A 16,490-nucleotide genomic window follows, 5' to 3' on the forward strand; every position below is an offset into this window, starting at 1 on the left:
AAAAAGGTGTATCTCTCTCCCTAAATATTTCTTTCTTTGCGTCTGTCTGTCCGTCTCTGTCTGTGTCTGTCTGTCTGTCTCTCTCTCTCCCTCGCTAGGCAAGAGCCTAAGCTGGCTGGTCGTAGGGGTCGCAGCACATCCCTGAAGGAGCGTCAGCCGAGTCGGCCGCAGAACGAGCGTGCCAACAGCCTGGACAACGAACGCTCACTGGACACGCGGCTCCACCTGCAGGTCAGAGCACAGCATTGCAGGCAGCACCAACACCACAGCAGTAGGAGCAGTAGTATCGTCATCTGGGCTCTAAATTAACACCTGGCAACTGACCAGATGCTGGGATGTAACTTTGGCCAATTAGAAATTTAACTCGCCATTTTTTCCTGAACAAGATAAAATGCATTTTAATGCATTTAATCACATTTACCATATAGAATGCTGTCAGAATTGGAAGCCTTGCAGAGTACCGAAATCACTCAAGCTGCAATATCATCTATTTTCTACATAGTCAAGTGCAATGCTGGTCTACTTTTTCATTCCATACTTTGTCATGACTAATATGTATCTGCTACCTTTTTCAGTTGAATGATGGCAGTTTTACTGTAATGAGTTTATGCTGTAGATATTCAGATCATTTGCAAACTGCTGATGCATCGCCTTTTGATGAACATATTTTGTTTCCAGTGATGGGAACTTCATTACATACTATATGCATTGCATTCTGTTTCCATTCTGAATTTATGACAATTTAGTTGCATGGGAATCGTTTGTCTTCATTTAAACCATGCTACCAATATGACTACTGCCTTACATGATACGGACTAAAAGGTCATCCACATCAAGAATGAAAACTATAACTGCTGACACGAGTTATATGATTTTTTTTATTTTGCAAGGTTTACGTATTTTCCTGTTACGTGTATTTACGTATTTGTGAACAGTAAACCTGAAAAATGCCTCCGAAATGAAGGAAAAAGATTCGTTTTCATCTCATGAGGTGTTACAGTATGAAGACTACATTCATTCTGAACTCAGTGATTACAAAGTAGAGTGTAGCTGCAGAGCATAGTTCATCACTGTAATTTGGCTCTGCAGGGCAGTCTACTTCATTTATTTTGGGAATGGCCTTTTACTCTGTGTTGAAATGAATACTAAGTGCATGTATCACACCTATTGTTTATTTAATATCTCGTGCATACATACTGTGCTTTCACTGTATAAATTAATTCATGCTGTGTATCCAGTGGATATAGTATTGTACATTTCATAGATATACATTCTTGTCACGTTATACCCATATGCATGTATGCCAATGAATGTATATAACATGAATGTCAATAGAGGCTTTTGTTTGTTCACGTCAGACTTACGTTGGATACCTTTCCAAGGTAATGCCAATAAGACTGTGTGTTTGCACTGAACAACAACTGCAGGTTTGGGGAATGCCTGGACTGCACCACACTGACAAAACAAATTTAACATCACTAGACTGAATGTTGACACTAAGTTGTGAGTTTAGAGACATGGGTATCTCTGGGCCTGTTAATGATAAGTAAGTTAAAAGCAGTTGCACTGCCCTAAAAAGACAATGAAGACATGCAGTATTTGAGATCTACTTGATAGTGGTGGTGAGATAGATTTGTTTTACCTTAATTTCCTTCGGGATTGATGGTAGTAAGTAACCGACTCTATTCGAGTCTACTCTACACAAGTAACCGGGCGAATACACCGGCCGCGACGAGATTCTTGCGATAGAGAATCACTTCTGTGCAGCAAGAGCGATACGAGCGACTAGAGTATGTCCGTTAAAAGCAGAATGCAAGCATTCCAACATACCCATTGGCTGTGGTCACTGACCTCTATACAGTCATTGGCTGTGGCGGCTTGTTGCCAAACCGCGTCATAGCTCATTTTCATAATATTCCCAGGAGTTCAACCTGCAAACTGACGCTCTCGTCGCGCAAATCGCCTCTAGTCGCTTGAATCGCTTTTGTCGTGCGACTCAATGCAATGTCAATTACTTCTGTCGCTCGCCTCGCTCATGCGGCCGGTGTATTCGTGCGGTAACTCTACTCATGTCTAGTCTAAACCCAGTTAAATGAAACTTGTACATGTAATGGCCGCCTTTTGCTTTTAAGAGTCCACCATACCATGGTTTCTATACGTAACCAGGTGGATCCAAGTTTCAGTACTACATTTTCCAATATCCCCATCCTGTTTGTTTCCCGACAGTAATGTGACCTTTTTACCCAATGAATATTCCCAGCTGCACATCTATTGACCTAGCACAAATACCAAAAGTACTCAATAACAATTTTAACACATTAGATTTGGACTTTGGTTTGAGTGGAGTGTGTGCTCCACTCATTCCAAGGGCATTAACTGGATGGCTTAAAAGGCAGTAGAGTAGACATAGTCATCACTTCTGTCCTAGATGTAATTAATCCCCTTTGTTGTTTTGGCTGAGTGCTCAGTGTTATCCATCTAGTGATTACTTGGGGATCAGATGTACTAAGTCTATATCGGTGGACTGTTTTATTTTACTGACTGGTTATTGCTGCCCTGTCTGAACAGATTCCTCGTAAGACAGTGTACGACCAGCTCAACCACATTCTGGTGTCAGACGACCACCTGCCAGACAACATCATCCTCGTCAACACCTCCGACTGGCAGGGCCAGGTAAAAAAACAACAAAAAAAATGTGCATGAGCGCTCAGTCCCTCACTCAACATTTCCCTGCATACACAATTCAATTACGTAATCAAACGTAAGCCTTACTGCATAAAGTTTTATTCTGACACATGTTTTCACATTGCTAATAATAATATGAATGCAACATGTTTCCTGTAACTAAGGTCCTAGCTCGAGATAAATAATATGCATCAGTGTATAGAATATCGTAGATCTAATTCTGAAGTGTGTGTTTGTGTGTGTCCTAGTACTTGGCGGACATGTTGCAGAACCACAACCTGCCCGTGGTGTGCACCTGCACGACCGCTGACATCCAGGCCGCCTTCAACACCATCGTCTCCCGCATCCAGAGATTGTGAGTAGACCGACCACACACCTGGACCTGCCCATCACTACACCATCTTACTGTACCTTAGGATGGTACTATATATAACAGCCAATATATCACCCAAGTCTGTATGTCATAGTACTCCATCACACTTGTACCCCAGTATAGCTAATAGGGCCTTTATTTTGCCACACATCAGAATAGTACCTCATAGTGTACCGGTCATGGGCATAGCTGTAATAAGTTCATCAGGTGCAGTCGCACAGGGGCCCGTGACCTCCGTGGGCCTGTCGCCATGCCCTTCATTAAAATAAAATGAAATTCTGATATGGTTGTGAAAACAATCGCCCTGTTTTAACTACAGTAAGTTATCAAAACTTCCATTACATTTCCTCAGAAAATCATCCTTGATGTCCAGTTGTTACATGTGAAATATCCCAAAAATTGCACCCACCTCTGAGGGCCCGTGGTGGATACATGCACCAGGGCCCGCAACCCACTTGTTAATCCACTGGCACCGGTTTATAATAGCCACACACCTGGGCCACATTACCATGCCACGCCTCTTACTGGACTTTACACCTCATCCCACAGACATCATATAGGAAGACTAGATGCGTCGTCCGCGTTCCCGTCATGCAAGTCGAACGTCCGCGCATGGCGGCCATGTTAAAGCAGCCTTCTGGCTCAACCAGTTGCAGTGAGTTTTGGGTGTTGTATACTCTTCAGATTTCCATAATTCCCTCAAATTTATATCGATTTTCGAAAAGGGTTGTTTTTTTATACAGTATAAAAAATTCCAAACAAAAGTATATGTTGATACTGCATAGTGATGAATATTCACAATATTATTATATTATATTACATTATATTATTATGTGCATAGGTCTAAAATCATGTATAATATAGTTCAGTAGGCTTATTCATGTAATTAAATAGATCCCATAAACAAATGCACAACGTAATCTTTTATATTTTCAGTAAAATAACAAATAAACGTTCACTTGTAGTATATGCTTTGGTTTCGACAGCTCCACCTTGTGTTCAAAATGAGTCATGACGCTAAAGCCATCCAGATAGAATTGTTGCGCTGTACATCTCTCTTCCAGTACGTCATCTCTGTCGTCTTTAAGTTGGTGCAATGAATATATCCATGCCGTCAACGTAATGCACAGCAATGGTTAAAATGTGTATTTGCTGTAGGTCTATCTAAATGTTTGGACAATAGGCTAAGTGGGATGCATCTCTTGGGCGTTTTACCCCAGTCTACACTTAAGTTTTAAGGAGCCCTACCATTTATATACACGTGTCAATATTTCAGCGAAGCAACAGTATACATTTGTAAGTATCTCGACGTTTCAATTCTTCAGTTTACTTCAGGTGTAACGGGGGTCTGTGGAGAGTTTAGGCTGCGCTAATATGGCCGACCTGTGCGGACGTGCTTGAAATACGCGATGACGTATCTAGTCTTCCTATATGATGTCTGTGCCTCATCCCTTACTCTACTGTATACTGTGTAATAGCCACACACATCTCACCCCTTACTCTACCGTATACTGTGTAATAGCCACACAATTGAGTCTGCTCATCACCATAGCATCACTTGAGCCTGCACACCCCATCATCACTATGGATGCTGAGGCAGACTTGGAGTTAAAGGCTGCCTCTGATATAATGAGAGAAAGTTTGGTAAAGGTCAGAAATGTCTTTCTTCAGTGCCTTGTCCTTTCACTTTTGACATTTATGAATACTGACTGCTTCCTTCTCTTTCTCTCACTCTCTCCTTTCTCTCTGTTCAAAATTCTTCTAATTCTTTCTTTCTTTCTTTCTTTCTTTCTTTCTTTCTTTCTTTCTTTCTTTCTGTCTGTCTGTCTGTCTGTCTGTCTGTCTGTCTGTCTTACTTTCTTTCTGTTTCTTTTTTCTTCCTTTCTCCTTCCTTCTCTTTCCCTCCCTCTCCCTCTCTCCCTCAGCTGTAACTGTAACTCCCAGACCCCGGTGCCCATTAAGATAGCTGTGGCGGGGGCTCAGCACTACCTGAGTGCGGTGCTAAGACTGTTTGTGGACCACCTCTCGCACAAGACCCCCGACTGGCTCGGCTACATGCGCTTCCTCATCATACCCCTTGGTGCGTACGTACTGACGTGTGTACGGCATCTGCGTGTGTGTGTGTGTGCGTGTGCGTGTGCGTGTGCGTGTGCGTGTGCGTGTGCGTGGCGAGAGAGGAAGCGAGAGGTAAAGAAAAAGAGAAAATGCAGGAAATAGAGAGAAAAAGAACGAAAGTATGGAAAGAGAGAGACATTGCATCACATCTAGAAATGCATGCGTGTGTTTTAGCAAGTGCATGAGTGTGAGTGTTTTGAGTATGTGTTTTGCAGTATCTCAGAATGTCTGTGTGTTTTTCTAATGTATTCTGTATGAAAGAGCATGCATGCATGGATTTCAGCACCTACTCCTAAACAGTAGTATAGTCAAGGGCGTAGACTGTGTATTGACTGTGGGCAGACATGCGTGTAATCTCATATCTATTGACGGAGGTGTCCCACTGTATTTATTGACTAGCCCTCCTGTCTTCTACCCAGCATGCAGTACTGTACATACAGTCATCTCTGATCACCCTGCTGTGAAAAAACGATATTGAACTAAATGGACCAGGAAACTGTCTTCATTTTTTTGTTCATGACTTTGCTCAGATAAGCAATATCACCTCACATTTCAACCTTAATGTAAATAACGTGTCCAGAATCGATCAAGTGGTGAATCATAACTAATTATGTTTGAGAGAGAGTCAGAGCGCCATGCCACTGTAGTTTGAGTGAGAGAAAATTCAGTTTCCAAAGTGTGAGCCTACAAAGACACGAAAACTGCCTTGTGTTGCATTAAAGCCATAATATGTTTCAGCCTCCTTTTAAAGAACAACCAAACTTAGACAGCAACCAAGCTGTGTATTTTGGCAAGCTTACATCTCTCTGTCACTTTCTATCTTCCTTTCATAGATAATTAGATCACTTGTTTATGTACGGTTTGTGTACCTTGTACCTTGTACTGTGACCTGTTAATGTCCTCCTTTGTTAGTCACTTTGGATAAAATCAGCTGCTAAGTGGAATACTACATTTCAGTAGTTCTGACTGTGCCGGATTTTTTATTCCTGCTGTGTGTAGATTGGAGTGTGTAGACTGGAGTGTAGGGCTGCAAGATATCAGAAAAGAATTCGATACTCGATAACAGCATGCAATACTTCAATAACGACATGCTTTTATGATTCTTAAATTGATTCCAATGATATCGTTTAGCATGTCATTGTCGGTTTAGCTGATATGTGAACGGCACCATTCATTAGAATTTAATCTATTTTTAGGGGCGTGGTGGCTCAATGAACTAAGAAGCCATACCCTTGTTTGATTCCGGTTTGAGGTCCTTTGCCTTTGCTTCCCATCTCTCAATCCCACTCATTTCCTGTCAGACTCTCACACTAGCCTATCCCAAATAAAGGCTTAAAAGCCCCCCAGCCCCTACTCCAATTTGTTTGTTTTTTTAAGAAGAGAGTTTTATAAAGTTAAAGTTATCGTTATCTTCATAGTTGTGGTTGTAGATGAAGTGGTCCTTACTTTATCACTCTCTCTCTCTCTCTCTCTCTCTTCTAGGGGTCCATCCCGTGTCTAAGTACCTGGGTTCCATAGACTACAGGTATAACAGCCTGTTCCAGGACGCTGCATGGAGAGACCTCTTCCATAAACCAGAGGCGCCCGTCATACGTAAGAACTGTGTCTATGCGTATCTGTGCATGTCTGTGCTTGTCTTTCTGTCTGTCTGTCTGCTAGGACATTCTTGCTAGCCACCATACACTGGCTAAATATGAAACTATGAAAATATGGTGCTACATGTCACAAAATAAAATTGTACTTGTGAACCATCAGTGGCAGGTAAAAAGTTCACATAATACATGAACTTAATGAATGTATTACAGTACTGTTTACATTGTTATGGTTATGTAGCCTACGTGGAGTATTTTAAGACCGCTTGAGCCCATTTAGTTTTTCCAGGATCAGAAAAAGCAGCAACTACCGTAGTGCCTAAATGCATCCAGAGTGTCTATATTATGCACAGCACGGAAGCCAATTAACCTTTTTCAAATGACTGGAACAGAGTGTGCCAAAGGAGGCTGACACCATCCATAGCTGATAGCCGCTCATTTGCACTCCTGTGATGATGCCAAGTTCTTTTCCCTTTTTTGTTGCTCTGTACTTTACGAACCAATTTCGTCAGAGTGACACAGCAGGCGCAATTGTAGTCATCGACATGTCAATTTTAGAGATTGGTGAAATAGCCACAGCCCTTATAGAACAGCCTAGCCACTCGCTATTAAGCCCCATCGTACCAGTTGTTTGTATTAGTTTGTATTAGTTCTATGGTTCGGAGACCAGAATGAATGGGACCCAATGGAGCTAGATGCTAAAAATCTTAATTTTCACCCAGGTCTCATCAACAAAGCTCAGATTTGAATGTCGTTCTGGAGATTTCAATAAGGGTTTCACTCAACAGTATAATAAAAAAGCACATATGTCCGTTTGATTTGTTACAGGAGGCGTTTTTGTTGCTCACTACTCGCTAGCATTTTGCTAAGGATGTGACGTCATAGACACTTAAAAATCACTTTTTAAGCACATGCGAGGCTTAAAAGATCTAAAACGCAGCCGTGGGTATTTTCTTTATAAAGTCTTTCGAAAGCAACATCCGAATTACACGAGAAAAAATCATATACTGAGATAAAGGCACCATGAGGGGTTTTGCTCCATAGGACTCCATTCATTCTGGTCTCCGGGCCACCACGTGGATAAGGGTGGTACTGCCCCTTCAGTTCTAAATCTGCCATAGAACTAATACAAACCTGCCTCGTTTCGGAAACCGGAAATACACAGTGAAATCAACCAGTGGCATATCTGGTCTCTTACAAAATCTGTGAAATAGCCACGTTAGACACCAGCGTTGGTGGTAAAGAAGTTCTTGAAAGGGGAGGCTGCAGTTAGTCGTAAATGAGAAAAGGGAAGAGCAAAGGACGGGTGGACAAATTGAAACACAAAACACTGTGAGATCTCTGAGCGGCCCCTGCAGACAGAGCTGTACAAATCCCTAAATAGAAGCACACACATCACTAAAACGTGTCTCTCTCCTTTTTCTTTGCAGTTTTTAATCCCTGTATTTTGCTCGCTCTCAAATGAGTTTAGTTGTAGGCAACTGGACTTCTTTTTTGAGCTGGAAGACTTTGCTCTCGCACCGAAAGGCTTCATCAGTTCTAATTTGATGTGGGAATCAGGAAGCATCCCTACAGCCTTGGCCTTGGCCTTGGCTCTATTGGCCAAGGCACCGCACTGTTACACTCGGTACCTGGGTTTGATTCCAGCTTGAGGTCATTTCCCGATCCTCCCGTCGGGCATGAGCAGTTGAAAAATATCTGTATGAAAAATGGTGTTTTTTACAGGTTTACTTTCATACAGTCAATCGTAGATAGACATTATAATCTGGTTTTCATTGCAATTCCAACCATATGATTTGTGTATCGCTCAGCTGTCTCGATTTTTACCATTCACTCTGAGATGCCCATGGTCTTTCTAATCTGAAATGGTCGCCAAGATGGCCGCCATGTGGAAGGACTTTGGAGGACATGGATAATGAGAAATTTCTCACTCTGTCTGATTCTATCATTCTCGGTGTAATATTTTTTTCATTTATTCTTTTTCTTTCTTTTCACTGTCCCTTTCTTTTTCTCCCTCCTCTCCTCTGTTCTCTCTCTCTCTCTCTCTCTCGTGATACTTATTCTGTTGCCCCTCTCCGCTGCAGCCCAAGACAGTCTGGACGTGGTGTCGCGGATAACGCAGTACATGGCCGGGGCCAACGGAGCCCACCAGCTGCCTATTGCAGAGGCCATGCTAACCTATAAGCAGAAGAGGTGACACACACACACACACACACACACACACACACACACACACACACACACACACACACACACACACACACACACACACACACACACACACACACACACACACACACACACACAGAGTACACAAGCACTCTTTCTCTCTCTCTCTCTCTCTGTCTCTCTCTCTCTGTCTCTCTGTCTCTCTCTCTCTCTCTCTCTCTCTCTCTCTCTCTCTCTCTCTCTGAAACATATACCGTAGTACTAGATATAGACTAAAATATGTACACTCTTGTCCACTGAAACAGATTGTAAGCACACAGTGTACATTTGAAAGACAACACACACAATGTACCTCTGTAAAGCATACACACCTCACACACCTGCACATCAGTGTTCACGTCATATTTTTTTTAGTTATGTCATGATTATGTCATTATGTCATGATGATTATAAAGATAAAATGGAGTATAGCCTCATGTTCACTTGTGTTTTCATATGCTGTCACTCACTCCTACACTAACAGGAACCCATAGGACTCTGGGACTGTAGAGTTGCTGTTTTTTGGAAGCACCCGAACGCCTGTGGTTGACATTTGGCATCCTTGATGCACTTTTCTCAATTTGTGCCTCCCTGGAATAGTCATAAGCAAAGATTGCAGAGCATCGCAAAACAGCACAAATTGATTACCATGTTGTCAATAGCACAGCGCATCAAATATCCATTGTTTCTGGTTAAAATCAGAACAGAATGGATTTTTTCTCATCGTCTATTCAGAGAAAGGCCAATAATGTTTTTGCTGAAGTTGAAGTGCTCTGTAATCTTTGGTCCTAAATCTGTAGTCTTATGCACTAGCTTGAGAATGCTCAGAAGGGGATTTGTCCTTGAAATGTATGTGAAATTTGAAAGCAATATTAAGTAGTTCTCATCTTCAGTTGCCCTACAGGCTGGAAGCGAAATCACAATTTATTCGATCTGTAAAGACTGGAAAATGAATGTTCTAGTCAATTACAAGACCTATAGAAAACCCTCCTCAGCATTGAACAAAATGCTTTCAAGTTAAACAGAGATGCCCATGCCTTTGTAGTTTGCCTTATTCAGTTTTTTTGTAAACTGTTAAGATTTAAATGCTTTTAAAATACTGTATATTTAGAAGACTACATGTGTGCTTTTTCAAGTTAACTGGTGCTTCTGAAAAACTGTGTTCACATCCTCACACAACTGCATTATCTCAGTCCAGTTGAGCTGAAACTTTACCACATCTGCTGCTTCATAGGTTTCTTCTAAATGAGTTCCTCGAAAATACCACTTCATACTAAAGTATGATGTTTGTCCATAAAAATCAATTCGCTATCATTTTTGAAGTGGATACAATATGCTGAGTGGAAACTCTACAATTGCAGACCACTGACGACACACATTTCAGATCATTGGTCATTAATGGTCAGAAGGTGCATTCAAGATCTCTCTGGACTGGGTTAATAGAAACAGGGTTAAAATACACATTGACCACAAACCCTGTAAAAACCACTGTTTGTCCATCACTGTTTGTGAATTAACACATGTGTTTTTGTTTTTGTTTTGTTTTGTTTTTTGTTCCTTTCTTTCTTTGTTGGTTGACTTTTTTTCTTACCTTCTTTGTTTTTTCTTCGCTCTCTTCAAAGGAAAAAGAGCTTTCATTTTGATTTTGCAGTAAGGTATTGTGGTTTTCGTGGTCTGCCTGACTTCTGTAGTGTTGTAGTGTCGTGATTCTAGCCAATCATCTGCTCTTGTGATCTGCTTGGTCCCTCCCCCTCCTTAAACTATATTGGTTTGAAACGGACACTTGAACTACACTCACCTCCCTTCAACAAGGACGAGCTTGGTCTATTCAGTTTAGAGCTGCTAAAAATACACTCCATCTTTTCACAGATGCAAACGGCTTGTAAAATATAATTTAAAAAAATGTAAAAACAACTTGTAAAAGCACTTAAAATCCTCAGTTATATCAATTCTTTGGAATCCCAATTGCACTTTTCATTCCATATTAGCATTATACTGGTGTGGGTTTCCATACGAGTGTTGTGTTTAATTTGAGATGGGAGTGTCTCATGTGGTTCAAGTGTCTGGTTTGAAAAATAAAAGAGGGCTCTGCTTCTCTTGTCCTCTTCCTTCTCTAGTTTTCTGCCCCTTCCTCTCCACCATCCTCTCTCCCTCCCGACTGGGAATCAGGTGAACTGTCCATAGACCACAGGGGTTAGCCTGCATAGCCCATGACAACATGTCTAGCGCTCTCTCTCTCTCTCGAGGGGGTTTCCTAGCAACGCCAATTTAGTATTGTCCATTCTTTGCATTATGTGTGCATGGCCTGTGTCAATAGGTGTTGTTTTGCTTCAACACCTATGGAGAAATGTCCCACTTGTAGAGTAAATGACAGGTGTTTGCTACTTACAATGTATGTACAATATACAAAAAGTATCATAGTGTAACATGTGCACCTTAACATTCACTACACATCTGATGTCCTTTCTTTAATCTTTTTTATGTTTTTTATTCTCTCTCCTCAAGTGATTGCAAGTAATATTGTGATTACAGGCTCTTACCCCTTTTCTTTATGTCAGTTTCTTCATTTTCTCCCTGTCTACGCACGCACGCACACACGCACACATGCACACACGCACGCACACACACACACTGTATAAATATATGTTACAGGATAGTGTCCCTACTTTTCTCTTTCTTTATCTGTCTGTATCTCTGTCATTTCTGTCTCTCTCTTTTGTCAGGAGGTATACCTGCTGGTCCCTGAGAGAGAAGAACAACATCTGTCTCAATGTGTATCTATTTTTTCCTAGAATAATTGCATATACCCTTTCAGAATACTAAAAACCTAGCCTAAAATGTAAACGTTGTGTGTATTCTACTTTTTCCTTGGATTACACCAAACCAAATTCTAAGACACAAGTTGTTCTCTCTCCCTCTCTGTCTGTGCACTGCCTCCGGTAGATTGTCTCTCTTCTCTTTGTCCCGGTAAACTATTCCCCCTCTTTTCAACCACAGCTGAAGGTCTTGATTTGACCGGCACTGCTTTGACTTTTTCCTATGGGCAGAATCATTGGTTGACCGTCCGTGGCGCTGCGTGCGTGGCTATGCTGATGTTGATATGGCAAATGTTGGATGTGCATGTGGTTGTCCCATGGCTTTTGGTTGTAGCTTAGCTGTTGTGAACAAAAAATGTGTCGAAAGCTTACCATAGGCTTAAAGGAGAATTCCCGCCATTTTCCACAATTAGTTGTGTTGCTCACACTACCGTTCACTTGTCAGTACCCAAAAGCCCGATTCGCAGGGGATAAATATCACCTATGGACCCCTGGTAATTCGAAATTACCCCCAGACCTCTGTGATTTCTTGTGGCGCATTCGGATGGGATAAGCAAACGTCTGTAATTTACTTAATTCACAGACATTATAGGGGGATGCAAATGGCGTGCATATGGACATGGGACATGAAATTACCCAAGGACGTGTTTCTCCGTGGAATTATTACTTCACAAATCACGGACATGGCGCATTCGCACAGGACTAAGAACTCAGACATTCTCCATAATTATTCAGAATTCTGGGGGTCCATAGGTAATTAAAGTCCCGTCCGAATCGGGCCTAAGACGTCTCATTTGTTTTCCAGCCCCTTCTGAGATCCTGGGCATTCTAATGGGGGTGTGGATTTATTTGAATATTGTTTGAAATGTCTCAATATACCATACTTTAAGGTATGCACTTATATTGGTTAACTTTTGGAATGACCTTTGGATGTTAAGACGTTTTTTAAGTAAACAAACCATTAGGATGTTCAAGATCTTTAAAGGGATGAACAACAAAAGGGTTGTGCCTTTGAGTGCTGACAAGTCAAGGGTAGCATGAGCAATACAACTATATGTTGAAATTGCCAAGAATTCTCCTGTAAAGTGGGGCTAAGACTTAGCTGGTACTCCAAACAAAAACCTGGAAATGGGTCCTGGCCTGTTATGTTAATGTTTTTGCAACCATTATAACCATTATATTAAATTGGTAATGAATAGTAATACGTGAATAAGTGAATATTCCAGGTTTAACTTTGGAATGTGGGGAGAATGTATAAGTATGTAGATAGGTTTTGCCTTATGAAACAAGATTTGCTTTTCATTAAAAATGAATTGATAAATAAACAAAGTGCCCAAGCTTTTGTTGGGGTAACCTTTAGCTGTGAAGGAGCTCCATCATAGAGACACCTCATGCCATGGACTGTGCCTCATCATGGCATATCTCCTATTAGATGATGGATCTGGACCCTTTGGATCCTTAAATGGCTTCCGTCGGCCCCAATCATTTCCGGATGATTCTCTGACATGAATTAATTAGGTCTGGCTGTGTTTGCATGAAGGGTAACTTTTTATATGACCATTGGCACTAATTGTTCTCAATGAAGCAATTACTAATGTTTGTAGATCAGGTGAAATGTATATGTACTTGAATAATCCATTTTTAATTGGCATGGTGCAAGTTCAATCAGAAACCTGATTCTACTCAAATTCTTGTATCCGTTCCTCTGACTTTGCAGTAACATGGGTACCCTACATTGATCATAGTACCCTGGTTCAAATAACAATGGTCATCATTTCAATGTGAAAAGGTATGTTATAGACAAGCTATAACATACACGGCTGCCATATTTGACCTAGTCCATTGTAACGGTATCAAGAGAGCTATGTTGTAAACAACTGGGCTTCTTTTTTCATGACTTGGATGGAAGAAAATCTGCAGATATATTGTCAATAATGTGCTACAAAGAAATGAAGAGGAATCAGTCTGACAAACCTAGCAGAGATTTAATTTGTTTCTGGGGTCAGAAAGAGGATGAGGCTTTTGAAAAGTCCACAAGTAGCCAGACCTCTAATGTCTAGTTACAGGACTCCTGAAGCGTCATCCTCACCTGTTGCACGAGCAGCATGTGCATCAGTGTTTGATTAGTGCTGTCTGATCTCCTCTCTGTTTAGCCCCGACGAAGACTCCTGCCAGAAGTTCATTCCTTTTATTGGGGTGAGTTTGACAGACCCACAGAAAACCTAAATGGACATGAAATAATGCCTTAACTTGTTCTTGTTCTTCAAACTGTCTCTTCTTTTTGTTGATACTCGCAGATGGTTAAAGTTGGGATTGTTGAGTCCTCTGCCACATCAGGTAAATGCTGACAATGATTCCTGGTTAACCAAAATTCTTTTGTGTCATGTTTCCCTTCTTTTTTCCCACTCCTGTTCCAAGTTCAAACATCTTTTCTCATGCCCCTTCTTATACTCTGCTTCTCCTTTCTTCTCTGTTCCTCATTTCTTCTCTTCTTCTTCTCCTCCCTCCCTTTTCTCCCACCCCCTTGGTCTGCCTCTGTTGTTTTCTCCCCTTCTCTCCTCCTCCTTTCATGTTTTCCATTTCTTATTCTCTCATCTGCTCTTGTTATTTCCATGTCTCCTTCTCTCTTTCTCCTCCTATTCCCTTAATGTTCTCTCTTCTTCACCTCTTGTCCTCCATGTGCTGCTGTCTCCTCCAGGTGACTCTGATGATGCTGCTCCAGTGGGCTCGTCTATGCTCTCCTCCACGCCCCCGCAGGTCTCCCCCGCCCTCAAAGAGGCCTCCCCCACACCCCCCTCATCGCCCTCCGTCAACACCGGCTTCTACAGGTAGACACCCATTGTGTCCAGACCAAACCCATCCCTAACCCTAACCTGTCTATAAAGAAAAAAAGATTGTCATTGATGGAAAAAATAACCAAGAAAACAAAGTTGTGAGGACCATCATAATGTCCTCACAACCAAATTGGTCCTCACAAGCACGGCAATACCTGTACACAAATGCACACACACACGCACACACATTCACATACTCATGTCCTCTCCTCTCCTCTCCTTTCTTCTCTTCTCTGCCTTCTCCTCTCCTCCCCTCTCCTATCCTGTCCTCTCCTCCTCCTCTCTGCTCACCCTCCTCAGTTCTCCGGGTCTGGAGCTGATGGGTCTTCAGGTGGACTACTGGGTGGCCCCCACGGAGCGCAAGCGCGAGGTGGAGAAGCGCGACTCCTCCTCCAAGAACACCCTCAAGTGCACCTTCCGCTCGCTGCAGGTCAGCAGGCTGCCACTGGGGGGCGGCGACTGGGGCCCGCACAGCACCATGGCCATGACCGTCGTCACCCAGGAGAAGAACAAGAAAGGTGACACACACACACACACACACACACACACACACACACACACACACACACACACACACACACACACACACACACACACACACACACACACACACACACACACATTGTGCATACACATAAACACACGCACCACCTTGGTCACCCGGAAGAATAACAACAAAGGTGACACACACACACACACACACACACACACACACACACACACACACACACACACACACACACACACACACACACACACACACACACACACACACACACACACACACACACACACACACACACACACACACACACAGACACACACACACACACTTTTCAGATGTGTTGTGGTCTGTGGTCATCATGTGTAATCAGTGTGCTTCTCTGCTCCACTCTACCAGTCATGTTCCTGCCAAAAAAGTCTCGAGACAAAGAGATGGAGTCCAAGAGTCAGGTGATTGAGGGCATCAGCCGCCTCATCTGCACTGCCAAGCAACAGCAGACCATGCTGAGGGGTGAGCACGCCTTGTTAATCACACCACCACCAGGGTCCACCACGAGGGCTCATTACATTGAAATATTATACATATACATGCACATGTACAATATTATACATATACATGAACGGTGACTTACATGAATGATGATTTCACCATCAGTTATGTATATAACGTGTTATCTCAGACCATGCTAAAGGGTGAGCGTGCCCTTGTTAATCTCACCACCAGCGTCCATCACAAGGGATCATAACATTGAAATTTTAGACATACAGTACATGCACATATTCAATTGTATACATATACATGATTGATGAATTTATTTCACCATCAATCCTGTAAATAACATACTATATATTTATTCAGACCATGCTGAGGGGTGAGCACGCCTTGTTAATCACACCACCACTGTCCACGCACATTGCATTACACTTACATTGCATTACATTAAAAATGTTTTTAACTGATGTATATACGGCATGATGATTTTAAATCACCATCAATTACGGTATGTTTATAACATATTATGTTATCTCAGACCATGCTTAGGGGTGAGTGTGTCTCTCAATCACAATGCCAGGGCTGGGGCCTGTCCACTTTACTTTGCTTGTTTACAATAAAGTCAAACTATTTACACTTAAAGCCCTGTTTTCAGATGGTTTGTGATTAAATTGAGCAGCTAAAATTTGGTCACCTGTTGGTGATGCAGAGATTTTGCAAGTGTGTCTTGTCAATCACGCCGCCAGAGCCTGTACACTTTACATGGCGTTACATTGACATTGTATTACAATGAAATTGTTTTAGTTGATGCATCTATAGTATGATGAATTATATCGGTAACACTTTATTTTAGGGATACATCTATTTAGC

The 16,490-nt window shown here is 42.0% G+C and overlaps 1 protein-coding gene across 5 annotated transcripts in view; it reads left to right on the forward strand.

Annotated features, from left to right (window-relative positions):
- Positions 1–16,490, forward strand: part of pacs2 (phosphofurin acidic cluster sorting protein 2) — a 115,724-nt gene that overhangs the window by 94,303 nt on the left and 4,931 nt on the right. Inside the window, exons 13-25 of one of the 5 annotated variants that reach the window (XM_063184368.1) lie at positions 99–231; positions 1,359–1,382; positions 2,569–2,673; positions 2,934–3,040; positions 4,984–5,138; positions 6,656–6,766; positions 8,850–8,958; positions 10,596–10,628; positions 13,943–13,985; positions 14,087–14,126; positions 14,488–14,617; positions 14,924–15,141; positions 15,525–15,638. In XM_063184368.1, the coding sequence (XP_063040438.1) occupies positions 99–231; positions 1,359–1,382; positions 2,569–2,673; positions 2,934–3,040; positions 4,984–5,138; positions 6,656–6,766; positions 8,850–8,958; positions 10,596–10,628; positions 13,943–13,985; positions 14,087–14,126; positions 14,488–14,617; positions 14,924–15,141; positions 15,525–15,638 (1,322 nt within the window). Of the gene's footprint in view, positions 1–98; positions 232–1,358; positions 1,383–2,568; positions 2,674–2,933; positions 3,041–4,983; positions 5,139–6,655; positions 6,767–8,849; positions 8,959–10,595; positions 10,629–11,916; positions 11,941–13,942; positions 13,986–14,086; positions 14,127–14,487; positions 14,618–14,923; positions 15,142–15,524; positions 15,639–16,490 lie in introns of all 5 variants that reach the window. The other 4 variants (XM_063184370.1, XM_063184372.1, XM_063184371.1 and 1 more) reach the window with 4 other exon arrangements.

This window comes from Engraulis encrasicolus, chromosome 19 (genome assembly GCF_034702125.1).
Source record: "Engraulis encrasicolus isolate BLACKSEA-1 chromosome 19, IST_EnEncr_1.0, whole genome shotgun sequence".
NCBI classification, from domain to species: Eukaryota; Metazoa; Chordata; class Actinopteri; order Clupeiformes; family Engraulidae; genus Engraulis; species Engraulis encrasicolus.